The 22,094-nt window shown below is 38.9% G+C and overlaps 1 protein-coding gene across 1 annotated transcript in view; it reads right to left on the bottom strand.

Annotated features, from left to right (window-relative positions):
• Positions 1–22,094, bottom strand: part of MITF (melanocyte inducing transcription factor) — a 278,742-nt gene that overhangs the window by 85,113 nt on the left and 171,535 nt on the right. The window contains exon 2 of the mRNA XM_044675813.1: positions 21,286–21,535. Within this exon, the coding sequence (XP_044531748.1) occupies positions 21,286–21,535 (250 nt within the window). The remainder of the gene's footprint in view (positions 1–21,285; positions 21,536–22,094) is intronic.

The raw sequence follows: 22,094 nt of genomic DNA, 5'->3' as shown, positions 1-22,094 counted from the left end.
TATTTCATTTTCTATGTTCAGAAATTCTGGGAAGTTCTATTATTTCCTGCATTGTGCTGTTAATATCTTTTTTTGTTTTTGGTCTGGGCATATTCTTCTGGAAAATCTATGATCCCTTTTTATTGTTTTTGTTTTTCAGTCCTGCCTGACTCTGTGACCCCATTTGGGGTTTTTCTTGGCAAAGATACAGGAATGGTTTGCTATTTCCTTTCCCAGCTCATCAGAGGAATGAAGAGGAAACTGAGGCAGAACGGGTTAAGTAAATTGCTCAGGGTCATACAGGTAGTGTCTGAGACCAAATATAAACTCAAGAGTATAAGTCTTCCTTGCGTTCAGGTCTGGCACTCTATCCACTGCTTCACCTAACTAACCTAAGGTTTTCTCCAGGAATACTGCCTTCAAGAGCAGCATATTTTGCTTTCACAGTGAGCATATTTTCTTTTAAAGATTTTTGTTTGTTTTTTTGTTTTTACTTCTCTTCCTTTGGACTGCTCTGTTCCAATTTTTTTGTTCTCCTTTTTGTTTGGCTTTCTACCGATTACATTTGCTCTGAAAGCCATAAATTCTGTTCTCAGAATTCTCATTTCTCTTTTGAACCATTCAGGAATAGCATGCGGTGGTTCCATGTTCTCCTCACATTCCACAGGGTCCTCTTACTCATCAAATGTTGGATTATTTTCATTTGTTTTGCAGTATTTATTCATAGAAGCCTGAACACATTTACCAGCTTGGGAGGACATAATTCCTTCTGCTGTTCATGCTTTCCTTGTTGATTTATCTGATTGTGTTCAAGTTCCTTAAAGTATGCTTAAGAGTGAATTATATTCTTCCCCCGCCACCTGATTTTCTCCTATTCACTTTCTGACTTTATCCCCTCTTAGAGTGGTTTCCTTGGAGGCTCAATCTCAAAATGTCTCTGCCTTCTACTACATAAGGAATTCATGATTCACCAGCCCAAGTCAATACCACAAATGAATTTTAGTGGTCAAAAATGGCCCCACCTTGATGCTAATTTCCCACAGACTTGGTGGAGTTACACACACACACACACACACACACACACACACACACCAGTAACAATTCAATAATACTCAATAAATACTTAAACATCTACCAAGGGCAAGGCACTAAGTGCTGAAGACACAAATACCAAAAGAAAAAAGAAAGGCAGTCCCCTGCCTCTGAGGAGCTTAGGATCTAATGGGGAAGACAATACACAAAAGGAAGTTGAAAAAAGCAAGGGTAGAGGGAAGGTACCTGACATGCTGGCATGGTGAAGAAGTCAAGAGTAGTCCCAAAGTAATGCAGCCCCATGAGAAATGGGGAGATGTCTAAGCCAAGCTCCTTCCTTCTAGTGGAGGCTTCAGAGTTCATGGCCCCACCCTCTAATCAGAGGTGATGAGGTAGAACACCAAGGTTGACAGGATCTTATAGGATGATGAGATTTATTTAATAACAAGCTTTCTAGGGCTTTGTGGAGAAGTCCCAAAGAGATGTATCCAGGTGAGGAATGTTCTGACAGAGCTAAATGGATTTTGAGGCTTGAAAGGGTCTACTCTCCAATGAGAGGGGCAGACTATAGTGTTAAGGTAGAATTCCAAGCCTGATCAAAAATTGCAGGATAATGAGATTTTTCTCAATAACAAACTTCTGGGGGAATGATGGAGAAATCAGAGAAATTCCAAAGTAGGGCATCTAGGTGAGAAAAGAGGTTAATATGGAAGAGGGAGGCAGCTGGGTGGCTCAGTGGATTGAGAGTCAAGGCTAGAAATGAGAAGTCCTAGGTTCAAATCTGGACTCAGGCACTTCCTAGCTGTGTGAGTCACTTAAACGCCATTGCCCAGACCTTACCACACTCTTTGAAATTGTTTCCAATTCCAGGCAGAAGGTTAAGGGTTTAAAAAAAAAAAGAAAGAAAGAAAGAAAAGGAATATGGCAGTGCACTGCTACCAGGTTGTAGACCCTTTGTTCTTCAAGGGCTACAGTCACACTGGCTGCCTATTGAAGCCTGGAGCCAAGGTCTGCAGAAACAGGGAGGGGGAATCTGGACAGAAGGAGGGTGGATTTTGTTGTCAACTTCTCTACCATCATTGAGTCTGCTAATGCAAGCCTCTTTGCCAATAAAAGGGAAAGAGTGTTAAGTGAACTCGGAGTCAGTGATTTTACTTTTTTTTTTCCTGTATTCATCATATTCACAATTTTTTTCAATAGAGTAATATTCCATTGCATTAATGCCTTTCTAAGATGCTATACAAGCTAAGGCTGAAAACAAAAAATGACTAAGAATGATCTAAATTGTATTTTCCTTTAATTTTAAAATTAAAGAACTTGTGCTTTCAAAATATAGGCTGTCCCAAAAATTTTAGTGTGCTTTCACATCATTAAGAGAAAATTGAACTAACCCTTTTGGGAAACCCTATATATCTCAAAAGCTAATGAGTCAGGGGCAGCTGAGTAGCTCAGTGGATTGAGAGTCAGGCCTAGAGACCAGAGGTCCTAGGCTCAAATCAGGCCTCAGACACTTCCCAGATGTGGCAAGTCACTTGACCCCCATGGCCCACCCTTACCACTCTTCCACCAAGGAGCCAATACACAGAAGTTAAGGGTTTAAAAAAATAAAAAATTAAATTAAAAAAAAAAACAGCTAATGAGTCACATCATATGATGCCATTCACCTTCACCTCAACTGAATCTAATGCTGGACATTCAGATAATAAATTTTTATCAAAACATTTCAAAACACTCTATCACTTTTCAAAAACCAATATACCTGTCTAAAGAGCGAATCAAAGAAATGTTTGCCATGAAGCACGGGAGTCCATTTCTTTGGCACAATAATTTGATAACGGAATATCTCACTACATAATAAATAAGTTAGAGCATGAGGACAAGTTTCAGGAGTTACAATTAGAATGTATCACAGCATAACAATATTCACCATATGCTCAATAAGCATTTCTTGAATTGACCAAGAGATATTATATGTGATAGTAATGTTAATAATGGTCATGTGGCACTAATAATTTAATTTTTATCAAATTTGGTTTATCTATATTGTTGGAGTTTTTTCATAAAAGCAGCTCCCTGTTTTTAAAAAAAAATATTCACAATGGAAGATGGTTCTAGTATATGAAGGTTAAAAGTGGTCTATACCTGGTTAACTGTCTAAAGCAAAAGGCAGGTAGATTATCTGCCCAATAGTGTTCTGTATGGGTTACGCAGGCAGAAAGAAATACAACTAAATTTTAAGTGTAGATGTAAAGGCAAAGGAATAAAAATCAAGGTCAGAATAGGACAAAACAGTAAATCACAAGTATTTATTAAATAATTATGATTTGCAAGGGGCAAGAGATAGCAGGAAAAATGTTGAATAGTTCCCATCCACAGGGAATTTATATTGTAAGAAAGGGGACATGAGATAGTTTTTGAGGAGGATTCTGGGTACTCCTAGTGCTGAATTCTCTAGACATAAATAGAAGGTAGGAAGAAAGTACGGAAATCTATCTGGAAAGAATAAATAAGAGATACCACATATATCCTATAATACATCTAATAGGACATCTAGGTGGCTCAGTGGATAGAGTCTGTGGCCTGGAGACAGGAGGTCCTAGATTTAAATCTGACCTCAGACACTTCCTAGCTGTGTGACCCTGGGCAAGTCACTTATCCTCAATTGCCTATCCCTTTCCACTCTTCTGCCTTGGAAAGAAGGTAAGGTTGTTTTTGTTTTTGTTTTGAATTAAAGTGGCATCTAAGATTGACCTATAAAACAGGTAATGGCCTCACCTTATATGCTGAATTGCCTTTTAAAAGTCAGAGGCCATTTTCATTTCATGACTTCTTAAAATGGCTGTTTGTTTTATATTCATGAGTGGAGGAAGTTAGCTACTAGGACTAGGGATATTGCCTCCAGGCAGAAAAGTAATCTTTTTAAAAAGATATAGTGGCTTGTTTCTGCTGATGTCAACAAGCTCTTTTAAAAGCCAAAGTACAGAAAACAACCACGTCAATAAACAACTACTTTGATGTCAGCATCTAAGCCCCAAGGGCTGGCTCTTCTGAAATTATAGATGGGAGGATCCACAAATGCTAAGCCCAAGAAAACTATTATATTCCCACCTCATTCAATGACATTAAAATAAGAAAAGATTTCAAAAGTAAAAATTAAGTGAAAACTTTAACCAAAGAGACAATTTCCTCTAAAAAATGTGTTTTGAGTATCAAAGGAGAATTTTGTTTTCTCCTACAAAACTTGGACTCCAAGTTTGTTCATAATCCCCACCACTGACGTAATTAAGTGTATATAGGTATAGATCATATAGTACTGTTCATTACCTTATGTCTTGTCTTCTAAGCATATCGACAACTAGAATAGGATAGTTTTGCATTAAGATCATTTTTTTTTAAGTGCTGGTTTGAAGGAAAACAGACTCCAGGACAATTTCACATCAGAAACTGTGGAATCCCTTTTGGCACAAGTGATGGAACACTGTGGTCTACCTACTTTGTCCTCGGGTCCTAATGATCGTATTAATTCTATCTATACCAACCTTCTCCAAATCCACCATGTTTGTGTCAATAACAGAGGTGAGAAGATACCACTGTGGATTTGAATTCATGCATGAAAGAGTTAGAAATGTTTCATTTACCGTGTAATTTATTTCTAGGATCTTTTCATTTAGTGTAACCCCAAAGCATAGGTAGTGAAAGCCAGAAAGAAGACAAGAAATAACCAGAAATTGGAACAGATGTGCTCACACTTTTTTAATGCTCCATTTCTGTCGGCAATGACAATGCAACCACCACAGAGTTCCAACAATACTTAAGAAGATGAAGTCTGAAAAAAAACAGCTCTTAGTGAAAGATACTGAGGGAATAAAAATGTGCTTGAGGGGACACAATCCTAAAGGTATTTTTCAAAAGCTAATTTTCAAGGTGTAAAGATGGGAAATGGGAACATCACCGAATTTCATATCTGGGAGAAATTTCAATGGTCATCTTTTTTCACCTTGTAACTAAATAGGAATGATCCAGATAATATCCCTAATTACTGTCCAACCTTCATTTGAGCATCTCTATAGATTTCCAAAAAGACACTTCAAAAAAGATGGCAAAGATCATAACTCATTAACCAAAATCAAGATAACAGAGAAGATATAAAAAATTACTGATCATCTTAAATGCCTTCTTTCTTTGCAAAGATTTAAGAGTTAGAAAGACTCTTAGAGACTCTCTAGCCTACCCTCCCTTCATTTTGCAAGTGAGGAACGGGAGGAAAAAGAGATTTATTTGAAATTACAAACAGAAAATGATGAGAGGAGCTGATGATTTCACAAAAAATGAAGAATAAGAGGAAAAGAGCCCAAGTGCCACATTAGTATCCCCAAAACATTAAAATCAACAAAGGAATGTCTGCGGTCTATTTTAGAAACACTTACAGAAAAATCTAGACAACAATCCCTCAGGATGAGAAATGGCTTCTTGGCTTCAAACAACATAAGGGAAGGAATACCCAGATGGATGAAATCATGGATCCATAAAAGTATCAAAGTAACAAGATGATCTCATAGCATGAATTGTAAAGATAATTTACCACTTCCTGAGGGTTATCATAATCCCAAGGCTTAGGGACAAGGGGTTTTCAACTGACAGGGCTTTTTTAACCCAGGTCACAGCTGTACATACTCTTTAGCCACCAGATAACCACCCTTGGACCCAGCCAAATCTGTCACTGACTGATAGGCTGAGAAGGCTTGAGGTACATCCCTAATCTATTAAGGGACAATACAGTGGTCCTATTTGAATATTGCACTTATGAGAACTCTTATGAAGCAGTCCTGGACAGTCTCACATAGGAGGAAGGACTGAATTGTGCTTCAGAGCCATAGGCCGGCAGGGTTTTTACCTTTATTTCAGGATGGACCAGCTAGAGACAATCCACTGTAGAACAGCCCACATGAGGCAGTTACGCGGTGCTGTGGATAGAGTGCCAGATCTGGAGTCAGGAAGACTCGGCTTTCTGAGCTCAAATCTAACTTCAGACGCTTGCTGGCTGTGTACCCTGAGCAAGTCACTTAACTCTGTTTGCCTCAGTTTCCTCATCTATAAAATAAGCTGCAGAAGGAAATGACAAACCACTCCAGAATCCTGACCAGGAAAACCCCAAATGCAGCAACTGAAAACAGATGAAGAAAGAATAGCTGGCTACTGGGTCCATACTAAAGCTAGCCCCAGTCATGGAAAGGGCACATCTGCACATCTATACAAAGATAAAGACGGAGAGAAGCCAAGGTAGAAACCTGAAAAGGAAGCAAATAAGTCCAGGGACCAAGGGACACTGGAGCATTTTACCAACTAATAAGTCAAAGAAGAAAGAAAACCATTTGGCCATTGGCTTGCAATGCCATAGACTGGCACACGAGGGTCTCTTAGGCAAGGCTTCCTGATTTAAAAAAAAAAAAAAAAAAAAAAAGACTGAAAAAGCTTTTTTTGAGGCCCTACATATATGCCAAACACCATGCTTGGTACTAAAGATAGAGGTACCATGGGGAGGCAGTCCTTGCTTTTAAGGCAATCTCATCCTAATAGACACTAAGGCACTCCCCTCCACCCAGGGGATTGGCATCATGAGTCAAGCCACAGGGCACTTTATTGCTATGCCCTCTCCAGATCACTTTTTCCCAAAACAAGAGATGGAAAACAAGGGCAGGTGGAGTGGCACAAAATTACCCCGTGCTCTCTCTCCCCCTCTTGAGTAGTTTCCTCATCAGTAAAACACAGATAATAATAGCATCTGCCTCATAGAGTTGTTGTGAGTACCAAATGAGATACATTATGTTCTGTGTTTAACCTTAAAGGTCTATATAAACGCTAAATATTATTGTTGTTGGTGTTGTTGTTACAAACTGTCCTGCAAATCCAAATCATTATTCTAAGTTTATAGCTTGAACCCTACTCTAATAAATGAACTAAAGAAAAGAACAAAATCATAAGTTTTAAATGTCTGAGATTATCAGTCAGTCAACAAGCATCTATGAAGTGCTGGCAGGGATGTGCCAAGCACGAGATATAGTGACTATTTTTTTAATTTTTTTTTAAACCCTTAACTTCTGTGTATTGGCTCCTAGGTGGAAGAGTGATAAGGGTGGGCAATGGGGGTCAAGTGACTTGCCCAAGATCACACAGCTGGGAAGTGTCTGAAGCCAGATTTGAACCTAGGACCTCCCATCTCTAGGGCTGACTCTCAATCCACTGAGCTACCCAGCTGCCCCGGGATATAGTAACTATTAAGAAAATGAAGAATTGTTTCATTGGTCCTGAAAGTGTACCCCCAAGTGTACTAAGAATAGCGTTTCGCAATTCATTCTTCTCTTTAATGACTTAAGAGTTCAGAGTCCTGGATCTGGAAAGCCCAATTGCTGTCTGACACATATTCTTTAGAGCAGAACTACTGTATCTCCATCACCAGTGGGCAGCTTTGGGTCAATCTTCTCAAAACTCAGTTTCTTTATTTGCACCATAGATGGGACAACAGTGAGGAAATGCTTATTTGAATAAATCCATCTAAAGCGTTTGGATATCATCAGAGTAGCAGCCAAGGGCTGTGTTCGTGTGAAAAATGCAGGCTTTAAATAGCATCCTTTTCAAGTAGGAGGACTAACAAGGGCGCTGTAATCAGTGCCGCCACCACTCTCTGGGGTGAAGGAGGCAGAGCTGGAATCAAGCAAACAGACTCGGCTTCCCTGCCATCAGGAGATGATGGCGCTTCGTCTCACTCAGGAGATACCGACTTGGAAAAGTAAAAATCTCAGTCAAGCAGGTAATGGATTTCCACTAGATTATAGCAATGTCAAATCACAGGGCAGTTCTGGAAAATAAATGAGATCAACTGTATCTGGGTAAAAAGGTAAATGGGAGCGATGGTGGCTCGGTGGCTCAGCGGATTGAGAGCCAGACCAAAGAGGGGCAGGTCCTAGCTTCAAATCTGACCTCAGATACTTCCTAGCTATGTGACCCTAAACAAGTCACTTCACCTCCACTACCCAGTCTTATTTTTTTTTTTTAAACCCTTACCTTCCATCTTGGAGTCAATACTATGTATTGGCTCCAAGGCAGAAGAGTGGTAAGGGAGGCAATGGGGGTCAAGTGACTTGCCCAGGGTCATACATCTGGGAAGTGTCTGAGGCCAGATTTGAAGCTAGGACCTCCCCTGTCTCTAGGCCTGGCTCTCAATCTACTGAGCTACCCAGCTGCCCCCCCTGCCTAGTCTTTACCACTCTTCTGCCTTGGAACCAATACATAGTATTGATTCTAAAACACCCAAAAAAATAATAAATGGGAATAAAGCCTGCATACCAACCAAGGACTCATAAGGTAGCATTGCAACAGATATTTATAAGCCCTACCATGAGACTATAAGCTAAATGCTATGGAGGGAAAGGTGGAAAACAGTAGTCCTTAACCTCAGTAAGTCTGTACTGCTGGGAGATGTATAAAGACAGGTCAAAGATGAGATCTTGACAAAACATCCTTAGGAAATGTAAGAAAAATCACATGTAATTTGGGAGGTCTGGAGGAAAATCATTTCAATCACTCCAATAAAATTTATTAAGCACCTACTATGTGCCCAAAGAGTAGGGGAAGCTCATGAAGAAAGTAGCATCAGGAAGAACCTTAAAAGATTTCTATAAACAATGCAAAGGAAAGCATGTTGGAGCTGGATTCCGGAGGCAAGGGTTCAAATCCTATCCTTGCTACTTTCTGTGTGAAAGTCAATCCCTTTACCTCACTGCAACTTCATTTCTTCATCTAAAAAAGGGAAGGGATGTTAGACTAGATGAACCCTCCAACCCCCTTTCCAGGGCTAGATCTGCAAGCCAAAGACCAGAATTAGGAGTGTGCACCAAGCACAGATCACCTCTACAAAGGGAGGCAGAATGAGATCAGAGGACAGCCACAAGCCCTGATTCTATGCCCGAAATGGTACTAGAAGATGGGGATCACCATTAGGCAAAGGGAGCTCCTTGAGGGCAAGGATTGTCTTTTGTCTCTTTTCATAGCCCCAATACTTAGCAGAATGCCCAGCACACAGTAGGTACTTAATAACTGTTTATTGATTGACTGGTTGATTGAATATCAAGAAAGTCCTCCCCACCAAAAAAAGTCCCTGCTCTCAAGGAATTGTCATTCTAATGAGATAGGAGACAGCATGCAAAGAACTATGTACATACAAGATACAGACATATACATGTAGGTTTATTTATATGTGTGTCTGTGCAGGTAGAGTTTAAAAGGAAGGAGATCTCAGGCGGCCATACTAACAAGGGTTGGGAGCTGAGCAGGCAAGAACCAGGAGACCAGTAGAGTTAGGAAGCAGAGTAGAGTGAAGCAAAGCCTGATGGAGAACTTCTTTGGTCCAATTTTGCAGAATCTTTACAAAGGCAGGAACTTCTTTTCTTCATCCAGGAAAGGGGTCCCGAAGCCGAAAGGACGGTTGCCAGTTCGCAGCTCTTGTGTTCCAAGGAGATGGGACTGAGGTGGAGGAGAGGACAGATTTGGCCAGAGGCCTTTCTCAGAGCTCCACGAGGCACGCCAACTGGCACCGACGGAAACTTGGCATCGAACATCAACTTCAGCTCGGTGTTTAGATAGAAAGAGCCTAACCTTAAAGGCACCAGTGTCTCTGCCCGTTGGGTATTCGACCCTTTAGGCCTAACAGGCTGGTTATAAATATGCTCGACTGTTTAACAATGCAAAAGAACCAAAAGGCCATCACCCCCACCAGTCCAGTTACTATTCTAAGCATTCAAATTAAATTCCATCAAATCACGCTAAGCCAACACGGTTTGACAAGCACCTCACATGCAAAACTCTGGCCAGGGTGGACTCTACTTCTCCCCCTCCTCCCCTGAGCTGGGGAGACAAAGGCCAGCCCAAGAGAAAGCCCGATGGTGATAAAAGAAAACGCAGTAGGTCACGAAGTTAATGGGGGAACTAGAGACCGTCCTTCACGATTTGTAAAAACACATAAACATCGGGGGCAGGCCACAATCGCCACACAATATTGTTTTTGTTTAAGAGCCAAGTTCCAGGCTTGAAACCTGTTGCTAATGAAGCAGCAGGCATTATTTTAAAACCAACTCGTTTCACGAAACGAGCCAAGAGCTGAAAGAGGCAGGACTAATTACCAACATTCCTCAATGAATTACCTAACGGTGTGGGGTAAAGCCTATGGACGTCTACGGCTTGATCCCCAAATTTATCCCTTACTTATTTCCCAGGAGGGAGGAGAACATGTGGCTAATTAAGGCCCCAATCAAGACAGACAAAATCACTCAAGGTAAGATTCCTTTTCTCCAAAGTAAAGGGCTCTCTGCCTGGTACTTATTAATCTAATTTTTACAACTGCACTAGGCAAACCAAAGCTAATCTTGTCACCATCAGACAGGTTGAACCTGCCAAGCAATGCTGGGCAAAATGATACATATTTGTAATCTGGCCAAAAGGACCATATTTAAGCCGCTACTGAATGGCAGGAATGTCTCTGGGCTGTTACTTCTGTTCTAGTCACTGTTACACGCCCGAGTCCCAGCCTCGACTCCTAAATTAGGATGGCTCCAAAATGGGCATACAAGGGAGAAACAGAGTCATGTTACAGCTGAGGAGCAGAACAGCAGAGCATCAGCTCCAAACTTGGTGTTGAAAGTTTGGGTCATTGGAGGACTGTGAAATTCACTACAGTCTGGTGACTACAAATACTTTTACGCCTTTTTAAATGTCAAGCTCTTTACCCCCACCATCTTGCCTCTGGTGAAAAGTAGTAAGAATAATAATGTCCATTATACAGATGTGCCTTACTGGACACAAGAAATGCATTCTTGAAAAGCTGAGGGCAAACGAGGCTCCTGAAAAATGTCATCTTATTTTAAACTCAACAACAACACTCACTATGAAAGGGAACCCTTCAATGACTCTTTTTGTGAAATAAGGGCTCATTCTGTAAAATGAATAACTGAGTTTAATTCATTTCATCATTAACACTAATTTAAGCTCAGGTTGGAATTAGAGGAAACAGTGGGAGGATTTTACTTCTATACACCCAGAAGTTAAGGATGATAAGCTACTATCTTCACAAGCCAGTTTGGAAGTACCCAGAAGCTCTGGGATGCAGTAAAGAACTAAAACTTCCTCAAGATTCATACTGATATGACCAGAAGAGAATAAAAAGAAACACATTCAAAGGAAGAGCCAGGATTCTTTCCATGACTTCATCTACTTGGGCAAAACTACTTAATGGCTTCATAATTTTGCCAAAATGCAAACCACATCTCCTTAGTTAATTAAGAAGACAGTAATGGGGGCAGCTGGGTAGCTCAGCGGATTGAGAGTCAGGCCTAGAGACAGGAGGTCCTAGGTTCAAATCTGGCCTCAGACACTTCCCAGCTGTGTGACCCTGGGCAAGTCACTTGACCCCCATTGCCCACCCTTACCACCCTTCCACCTATAAGCCAATATACAGAAGCTAAGGGTTTAAAAACAAAAACTAAAACAAAAAAACAAAAAAAGAAGACAGTAATGTTAGGGTTTTTATTTCAATTTTTTTATTTGTATACTGGGTCTTCCTATCTCACCCAGGCTGAAAGTGTAGAAACCACTAGGGCACAATCCTCTTAGAGATCAGCCTAGATGGTTTGACCTGCTTCATTTCTAATCCCAACAAATTTGCCTCTCCATGGACAGCCTCATAACTCCCCTCCCCTGTCCCTTTCCATTCTGCTCTCATGGGCTCGCCATATTGGAGTTAGTTGGTATAAACACCCAACTAGCTTCAGGCCAACTGCAACTCAGAACACCAGAGCTCAAAATATCCACCAGCTTCCCAGACTTCCCTCATAGTAGGATAGCAGGCACGCACAGTTACATTATGCTAATTTTGTTCAAATTTTTACATCAATCCCATCAAGGATGCTATCTCCAAGCCTCCTCCTAGGAACACACATAAAGAATTGGGGAGGTGGGAGGGTGGGAGGGAATCAATGCTCTTGTTAAACTGAAGTCCCTTTCTCCACCCTATTTAAGGAATATCTTGAGAATCTCATAAGTACACAGAATCTCAATGAACAGCCTATAGAATCAAGCCAGTTAGCAAAATCAAGATGGCGGCTTAGGAGCAGCAAACACTGAAAACTCCCTGACTATCCTTCCATATCAATCTTTAAAAAAGTTCTTAAAAAAATGAATAGCCTAGAGAATCAGTCCATCTATATGTATGTTTTAGATAGGCACCATGACTAGGCCTAGAATTGAATGGGAGAATGAAAACAGATTATCTTTGGGGAACTTAGAAGGATTTAATGACCCCTAAATTTCTTCCTGAAAGTAAGGACCATTTTTCTAAGACTAATATTCTATCTGTGTTGTTATATGGCTGGAAGTAAAAAATGGAAAGTTGTAGGATCATAAATTTAAGGCCAAAAAGTTCCTTAGAGGTTCTTGAGTCTAACCATCTTGTTTGACAGATGAGGAAAGTGACGGTCTGAGAGGGGAAGTAAGTTGCCCAGGATCACACAGCTATTGTTAGAAGCAGGATCTGAACCCATGTTTTCCTCACTCTGAGTCTAGTGTCCCAATCATTAAACCAGGTTGCCTCTAACGGCACCAAAGGGCCAATAGAAATATGCATGATTGGCATAAATTCCTACAACATATTGCCAATAGATACTAGTGCTGGAGTAGCAGAAGGGGGAAAAAAGGGGGGCACTATCATGAAATATAAGTATGACCAGCAAAGGAGGGGAGGTGGTTCTCTAATGAGAGTTAAGGATAAGCCACAGGCAGGAATGTGCTCCATTAATACTGACAAGAGAGGCAGAACAAGACTTTAAAAATACTGGGAAGAACCAATGTAGAGGATTTATGAGAAAACACGGTTAAGCATTTCACAGAAGAAAGTAAGAATGGGTGGCAGTCTGCAAATTTGAGGGAATATTCACTCGGATTCCATCCAAGTAGCCAAGTATAAGACTCTTTGATGGGGCAGTTAGGTGGCTCAGTGAATTGAGTCAGGTCTAGAGATGGGAGGTCTTGGGTTCAAATCTGTCCTCAGACACTTCCTAGCTATGTGACCCTGGGCAATTCATTTAACCATCCCCCCTCCCCGCCTCCATTGCCTAGCCCTTACCACTCTTCTGGCTTAGAATTAATATGCAGTATTGATTCTAAGATAGAAGCTAAGGTTCCTTATTTCTTTTTAAAAGTCTTTTTGGTATCACAATATAAGATATTACAGTTAATTACATCCAAAATATAAACCAGAAAGTAAGAATTGTTGGTTACTTTTTTTTTTTTTAATAGGCTATGGATAGGCAAAACTTTTTAAATAATCATTTAAGGGGCAGCTGGGTAGCTCAGTGAATTGAGAGCCAGGCCTAGAGACGGAAGGTCCTCGGTTCAAATCTGGCCGTGGACACTTCCCAGCTGGGTGACCCTGGGCAAGTCACTTGGCCCCCATTGTCTAGCCCTTATCACTCTTCTGCCTTGGGGCCAATACACAGTATTGACTCCAAGATGGAAGGTATGGGTCTTAAAAAAAATAATAATCATTTAAAATGATGTAGAATTATACAGTATTTTTCCCAAAAACTGGGCTATATTATTGAATAATCAACCCTATGGAATATATGGGAATTCAGCTTTAAACTGCTTAAAGAAAGCTATCTCCTTTCATTCTCTTTGGTGGGATGGTGGAGGAAAGAGAATTTGTTTGGATTTTTAAATTGTTCATAATTATTTCCAAGGCTATATTAAACAAATACCCAGACTATAAGAAGAGGCTTCAATCATTTGAAAATGGAGATGAGCTGTGGCTTTGTTATTGGAAACTCTGGAAAAGAAATTATTTCAGAGAAGTATGCTTTTGAGGAGATGTGCTAGGAGGGGAAGGTTCCAATCAGATTTTTATGGCAAAAGGCATTTGACCGGTAATTAAAGGTGTTCTAAAACATTAAAATTACTAGCTTCTCGAAAGCTTTCCTAGTAATCATCAGTTGGCTAGCACAGTTCCCTGAATATGTTAAACCACATTCATTATTTTTCATCTGACAATTCAGATGGTCTTACTTGGAGAGCCCATGGAGGGACACGACACATTCAGATAAGGATGGCCAACTGATTCAAATTCTCAAGATATGTGTCAGTTATGATGAGTTTGCTTTGTCCTTTATTCTGTCCCCCAAGCTTTTTTGAAGACAGACAGACAGACATAAACACACTGTGAGATCCATATTGCTGAGAGGGGTTCTGGGGGGCCCTGTGGAATTCTGAGATGTAGCCTGAACTCCCCTCTGCAGCTTGAACCCCTCTCAGCAGTATGGATCTCTCTCTCTCTCTCTCTCTCTCTCTCTCTCTCTCTCTCTCTCTCTCTCACACACACACACACACACACACACACACACACACACACACACAGAAAAGTTTCTTTACTGTTCCATTTATATGAGTGATTCTAAGGGGAAAAAATGCTTTTAATGGGGCCTGGGATCTTACATATTGACTTCTTTTTGAAAAGGTGAGCATGGCTGCCTTTTTCCACAATTTAGCCCCCTAGATTCTTTTGAATCTGTGATCTCAGTACAATTTAATTGTGTTCAGTATATAATAAGGAGGAGATCTCAAAGCATGATCTGTGGATTTGCCCAGAGTACAAACATCACATGAGTTTCTATAGAGATGGGCATCCCAGCATGCATAGACAAGGCACAGGAAACGTCCAAAGGACAGTCACTTATTCCAGGTAACTCTACTACTAAAAATTCACTAATTATGACAGATCCTTGTTTCCTTCCATTTCACTCTAGCTTGCCACCTTTTAAAGCGTGGATTCTAAACATGGATTTGTGATCTCAATTTGTTTGTCTGTTTTCACTGTAACTGGTTTCTTTTGTAATCCCACATATTTCATTTTATACATCTAAAAACATTATGATGAGATGCACAGGAGTCAAGAGTTTGCCAACCGATTCTCTTTGACACAAAAAAGGTTAAGAATCCTGAATTATAGCTTATACGTTCAACCACTTCTGGTTGCCCTAAAAGGGGGAATGTTAATCTGTAGAGACAAGAAGGCAGAGCAAACCTCAGAATGTGGCTGCTGCTTCTTCTTCTTCAGTAGTGAACAAGAACGGATGGGCCAGGTGAAAATCTCAGGAGAGCTGAGCCAACTGCCTTTGACACTGCCTGTGACTGAAGGAACAAAAAGGCTGAAGATACACTGGGGGCTCTTTTTTCCTACTGCTCTACGGCCCCAGGTTCCATTTCCCTGGATAAGCAACTGAAGTGAAACTGTACAGACTCTAGAATCCATTCTCCGACTGGCCAGAAAAGCTGGACATATAAAATATGTCCTTTGTTCATGCAAAACTGAGTGTATAATTTCCACTTTGGTTTGTTGTTTCTGAATAGTCTTATAAAATTAACACACACACACACACGCACACACACTCACATGCACACACACACACGTATGCACATATGCGCATACTCATTTATTTATCATTTCCCCAATATCTGAATGAGTTGGCTGTTTGGCCAACCAAAAAAAAAAAAAAAAATCAAAAAGGTTTTTAAATTATTAATTCTTTTTATAAATACTGTTTAAAGGTAGACTAAAAATACTGAAATAACACTTTTAAAATAACATCTAATTCATTTTAAGCCATACCAATACAGAAAATCAAAGTGGAATGTTGAAAAATAGAGGGAATGGAGATAGAGTGGACAGAATAGACAAGGAAATCTAAGGAATTGTGTATTAACACCAACTACATTTACCTAGTACTATACTGTAAAAATTATATATAAGACCTTAAGAAATACTCCATTTTCCGAATCTGTGTTGTAGCTTTAAGCAGAGAAAAACAGCTGGGGTTAGGACAGTTACTCCACCTTCCAATACTGTTCCATCTTGACTCAAATAAGCAGGTAAGTAGCGAGGTCCTTGTTATATTTCATTTCTTCCCTTTAAAATATTAGCTCCTTGTCAGTAGATACCGTTTTGTTTTCTTGGTTTTGTATGTAGTGCTTACATGAAATAACACAATAAAAGTTTGCTCACTCTGTCTGCCTATTTACCTATCTGCCTACCTGCCTACTTACCTACCTACATATCTATCCATCCATCAAACAATCAACCCATCCATCCATCCATCCATCCATCCATCCATCCATCCATCCATCCATCCGACAATCTACCCATTCATCTGTCTGTCTGTCTATCTGTCTGTCTGTCTGTCTATCTATCTCCTCTTTCTGTTTGCCTATTTTATTATATTTTTAAACCCTTACTTTCTGTCTTAGAATCAATACTAAGTATCAGCTCCAAGGCAGTGGAGCAGTACGGGCTTGGAAGTTGGGATTAAGTGACTTGCCCAGGGGTACGTTGCTAGTAAATGTCTGAGGATAGATTTCCATCCAACTCCCCCATCTCTAATCTATCTCTAGGCCTGGCACTCACTCTATCCACTAAATCAACTAGTTGCCCTTCTGTTGGGTATTTTAACCAAGGCTTTATTAATTCAGGCTTTAAAGTAATCCACAAAGAAATTCTCACTATAGAATGAAAGACAAATAAGAGGGATGCCCTTTGCCCACTCCCTGCCAAGTACAATATGTGAATAACATGGTCTTGAGAGAACAGTGGGTGTTGCCTCTTCAAAAAAAGGATATATTTTCACCCAATTTCTCCCAAATCACCTGGACTATGAATCTAATTTTGCTACATTCATAAAGCTCAAAAGAATGTCAGGGTTTGGTTTTTCGTTGTTGTTGTTTTTTTTTTTTTTTTTTTTGCAATGTTTACATTTGTTTCCTTATTTTATGAACCCTGAATTATTGCCCTAATCTCAAAGATCTTTTTGGGCTAGTTCTAGAACTAGCAGAAATGATAAAAATTTCCCCAAGGACCACATACAATTCACCTACAACAAATTGATTAATATAACTCTTTTTTAACGGATTCATAAAACACTAGCAATAGCAAAGAAACATTAAAAGAAAGAAGACTTTGATACTCTTGTTATAAGGTGGCTGGCTGGGCATGGGCTTGACATCTGAAAAGGCCCATGATCCAGGCTCACAGAGGAACTGAGTGCTTTCCATGATCAGAGTTACAGAGATGGGCCAGAAAGAAAAATTGAAAGATGAGTGTGGGGAGGAGAGTGACTAAATTTCCTGGGAAAGTCCTTGAATCCAAGGCATGGGTGGCTTTGCATTTGCCTTTGTCTAAAATGGGGGCTCCTCACTTTTGGGGGGTCATAGATCCCTTTTGCAATCTAGTGAAACCAAGGGACTCCTTTTGAAATGCAGAAAACTAAATAAATAAAAAAGGAAAACAATTAAGTTGAAATTAGGTAAATCAGAATTTAAAAAAACAAAACAAAACAAAACAGTTTACAGTCCCCAAATTAATTAAGAACTTTGAAACAGAGGACCAAAAGATAATCGATAAAACCTGGAAGGAAATTTTAAGGTGAAAGCAACATCAGAACACCCAGGGAAGTGAAAAATAAGCTTTCTTTTCAAAAAATCATTTCCATTTTAAGCATGTTTTACAAATGCAAAAAAAAAAAAAAAATACATGACTCTATTGATTATCCTGCCCAACTAATCAGGAAAGTTAATTTTTAAGTCCGACAACAGGGAAATACCCTCTATAGAGTATTTCTGGCTAAATCAGGCAGTTCTAAAGAAAGCAGCAAAAATAAAAGTACCATTCAGAAAATATATAGTAAAATCAATTTCATTTAGCATGAAAATGCAGTCAATGTAACAAATAAATTTAAAAAACCATCATTAAATGTTGAGTAATAAATAACATCAACCTAGGCTAATACAGATAAGGTATGCATAAACTCAGGGACTAAACAAGTATAGAATAAGGAACAGGATGTCAAGTTTTCACTTCTGATCTGTCGGCTACGAACACTAGGTCTTAAAGGCTTTATACGATATTTTTTAAAGCTATCAATATTCTTCAAGTCTTAATAATAACTAAAATGTATATAGCACTTTAACATCTTTAAAGTATTTTCTCAAAAAATGTTAAGACCTATAACAGACCTCAGAGAAATTTTAATCCAACCACATTTTGCAGATCAGGAAACTAAGCCCCACAAAGGCTACAGGACCTGCTCAAGGTTACATAGCTAATTAGTGAGAGAGCCAGCTTGAGAACCCAGATCCCCAAGGCTCTTTTCTCTAGGTTACAGGAGGTTGCCTTGGGTCTAGTCCTTCCTAAAACAAGAGTATGGATAAAATGACCATTGGATTTTTTTCTAAACCAGCAACTATCCATTTAAATAAAAAATATTCCTAGTCTGACATATTCTTTACAAGATTCTCTTAGTCATCTTTCCATTGTACTCTTAGTAAAAAAAATTCGGTAATGAAGGATTCAGCTTGGATCCTCTGACAGCTAAATATTCATAGAAGTTTCTATTGAGAAGGTGGTATATGACGTTTTCAGGAACATGTGAAATTAGTTGTTTTTTGTAAGAACAAAAAGAAACTTTAAAAAGTCCTGTTGGTTTCAGAAAATTACTCTGACTATATTAAATTATATAATGTAAAATATCTCATAATTACCATTGAGACCAGACAATCGATATCAGCCCTGCTATCCAGTTTCTATAATTCTGCTTACATTAAATAATCTTCAATAACTACATACTAACTTTTCAAACATCAACAGTGGTAGCAGAATTGTTGCATGAAACTATAGCCAGAGCCCAAAAGTGAAAAAATAATAATACATAGAAGTTCCTCATTTTAAAAAAATCAATATTTATTACACCATTTCATTGGCACAGATATGCAATTCATGCTCCTCCCCCAAAAAAAATTCCTACTGAAAATTAAGAATTTATACATGTCCTAAGTGTGACTTAAAATATTTTCCATATGCCATATTCTGCTAAAGGACGTTAGCCTGTCAGGGTAATATCTAAAAAAGTTTATTATTTTTCTGTTTGTTTATGTTATGAGTAATATATCCTGACCCAATAAATTAAAAAAACTAGATTAAATATTGTTCTGAAGACTGACTGCATATAAGACGCAAACTCTGGGTATGAACAGCATCAAATACAAAATGGACACTTACTGTACACTCGCTTAAAGACTTCCCCCTCAGAGTTCAAATAAAATATTTGTATTTTAACTTCTGACCTTTTGTCACAAAGGATCTATGTTTCGTCCTGGTGCTAAAGGCGAAGATATGAACAGGAAATAGTCACACACCAAGAAAAGAGCTGAATGATGTTCGAGTTGAAAGATGATCAATTTAATCGTTTTCACAGTGAGATGTGTTTGTTTGTACGTACATCACATGTGATTGCAATGTGTTTCTCCAATCTTTCCCCTGCATGCCACTTTCTTGAAGTGATGCCAACTTCAATCGGCACGTAATCAATGCCAACATCAATTTCTATTGTTATTGTATGACACTACCAGTATACTACTGCTTAGTAAATATCTTCTAAAACTTTGCTTTGATGGCCTCTGCAGAAAAAAAATCAAAAACCACAGCCTAGAGAAGATAAACGTATCTTTTTCTACAATTTCTACACAAGTCCTCAAAGTACAAATCATTTACATAGAAAGCAACGTTAAATATTACTTAGTGATTAATAGAAAAGAAATTAACCCAGTGCTAGCATTGTTCATTTTAATTTAACCAAGATGAGATTCAATTTGCTCATTCCAAATCATAATTAAGGAAAAAAACAAAAACAAATGGCAAAGAATTCATTAACAATAGCATAAGAATTTTTAAAATACTAAAATAAACCATGACAAACTATTATTTGAAAGGATCCTTTATTTTAACTCTAGTAGTATTTTAAAGTTATTCTAGCAGATTCCTCTTTCACTATGTCTGATTATTTTTAAAGGCTAGGATTCCTATATTTAGGAAAAGAACCTTTAAAAAACCTGAGAAATTTTTTAACTATTTGATAGTATCATAGTATCATCTTCCTTACTAGCAATCACCGCTAGTCAAGAAGTGGTATATCTCTAGCTCTCTCGGGGAATATTCAGTTCTTTCTCTTGTGACACTTGTTTTATGAGTAAGATGCTATATGGCCTGACGTGCTCTTTTTGTGTTACTCTTCCTAAGAGTCTTGCTTAACCAACAACGAATAACCAATATGAAAACCTGTTTAGGGGATGGCAATATCTGGGACCCTCGAGGACCCAAAAGGGTTCGACAAGTGGGCAAAATCTAGTTGAGAGTCAATTTTCTAGTGTTCTTTTTTCCTTTTTTTGTATAGGATTCCTTGTTCAAAGGACCATAAATGTACATCTTTTAACAAAGCGCATTTTTCTATGTGACTTTCTCTGGACTTCCCATGTGTGAACCAAAGTCTATTTTTAGACCTGCTACAATTTTCTCCAGTAATTAGGAAGCTCTATGTCCCTTGACAGAAAGATACCAGCAAGCCCCTGCAGCTTCTTGTCTAACAAGAAATCAAAAGCTACCAAAAGCAATCAACTCATTTGAGTAAAAGGATTATGATGGCTGGTTATACAAGGCTAAAAAAAAAAAAAAAATCCTTCCCTATTTAAAACTGAGAAGAATTTTAAAAGTTAGAATTATTTTTTTAAAACAGTTTACTGATTAAAAATGATCAAATATGAAGATGTAAAGAACAAAAGTGAAAATAATTTGGAAGTTATTTTTTAAAATATCTTAAGAGAAACACTTTGGACCCATTCAAGGTTTCAGAACTTCCCAAAAGTAAAGACATCATTTCAATAAACAGAAATTTCCATAAAAAGTAATTCCTCCTGGCCTCTGAAAATTGAATATTGACAGTTTCTCTGGTATTTCCTGTAACTGTTTAACGTTACTTAAAGAGCCCTTTCTGTGTTCTTCATGTAATGTCTTCAGCTGCCCCCGATATGGCTTAAAACAAGATACTACATGAAATAGACTTAGCAAAAGACACTATATGTGGTGGAAGGAAGGAGTCGATAACATGGAATTTTAAGCCTGTCCTCAAATACTTTCATTAATCAGCGATCAAAAGAGAGGTCAAATTTGGATCACAGGAGTGATGGGTACAATAGAGCTACAGGCAATGAGCAGAGGTGACAGTCTTAATATCAAATGTACATCTATAACTATGGAAAAACAAAGTTCACCAGAGTTTTTGACAGTCCCTTCAAAGTAAAGGGAAGAAGCCCGAGCGATGGGTTTAAGGTGGGGGAAAGTGACACTTGACGTACCTTAAGGACTTCCATTGGCACCTGGGTAGCAGGGGGAAGGCTAGTGGGGACACTGACGTTAATAGCTGGTGTCTGACTCACGGGGACTCTCTGTTGCATGAACTGGGCAGCTTGCTGTTTCTGTTGCTGCTCCCGGCGCTCTTGCTCCTGCATCTGCTCACGCATGAGTTGCTGGCGTAGCAAAATCCGTGATGTCATACTGGAGGAGCTTAGCGGAGGCTTGGAAGCCCCAGGATGCTCCGTGGAACTGCTGGGGGGAGCCAAAAGAGAACACAGTGAATTCCCTAATGAAACACCTCTTTTGCATTGGGGGGAACGGGGGGGCAGCTGAAATTATATTAAACTATGAAATTAACTTTTGCAAATATAATCAGTAACAAAATGGCACTCAACATAATTGGAATTCAAGAGCTGATCGGATTTTAGTCATTAGTAGTTGAATTAAAATAAGTTAACTTGATTACATCCAGGCATTTTTATTATGCAGCTTAAACGTGTGTGGTTTCTTAAGAATTTTCTACCAAACACTACTCATTAACAGTAAATATAATACTGCCATGCGTGATGACATGAAATCGAGCTTCTTAAGGGACTATTTCTTTTCACACTTCTATTTCTTCCACCCTTAAATATAGGCTGCTTGATTTCTCGCTTTATAATTGAATACCTGCACCATGATTAAGTCATTATCCAAATTCCATAAAGGTGTCTACTAGGCAGTAGTGACAACTAATACTTTGTGGGGGAAATATGAAATTAATTTTCTGAATTTCTTCTTAAAGTGTCGTGCTACTGGGAGAAAAATGCAC

The sequence above is a fragment of the Gracilinanus agilis genome, chromosome 1, assembly GCF_016433145.1.
Source record: "Gracilinanus agilis isolate LMUSP501 chromosome 1, AgileGrace, whole genome shotgun sequence".
NCBI classification, from domain to species: Eukaryota; Metazoa; Chordata; class Mammalia; order Didelphimorphia; family Didelphidae; genus Gracilinanus; species Gracilinanus agilis.
Note: the sequence above shows the minus strand (reverse complement) of the source record. Positions and strands in the feature narration are given on the sequence as shown.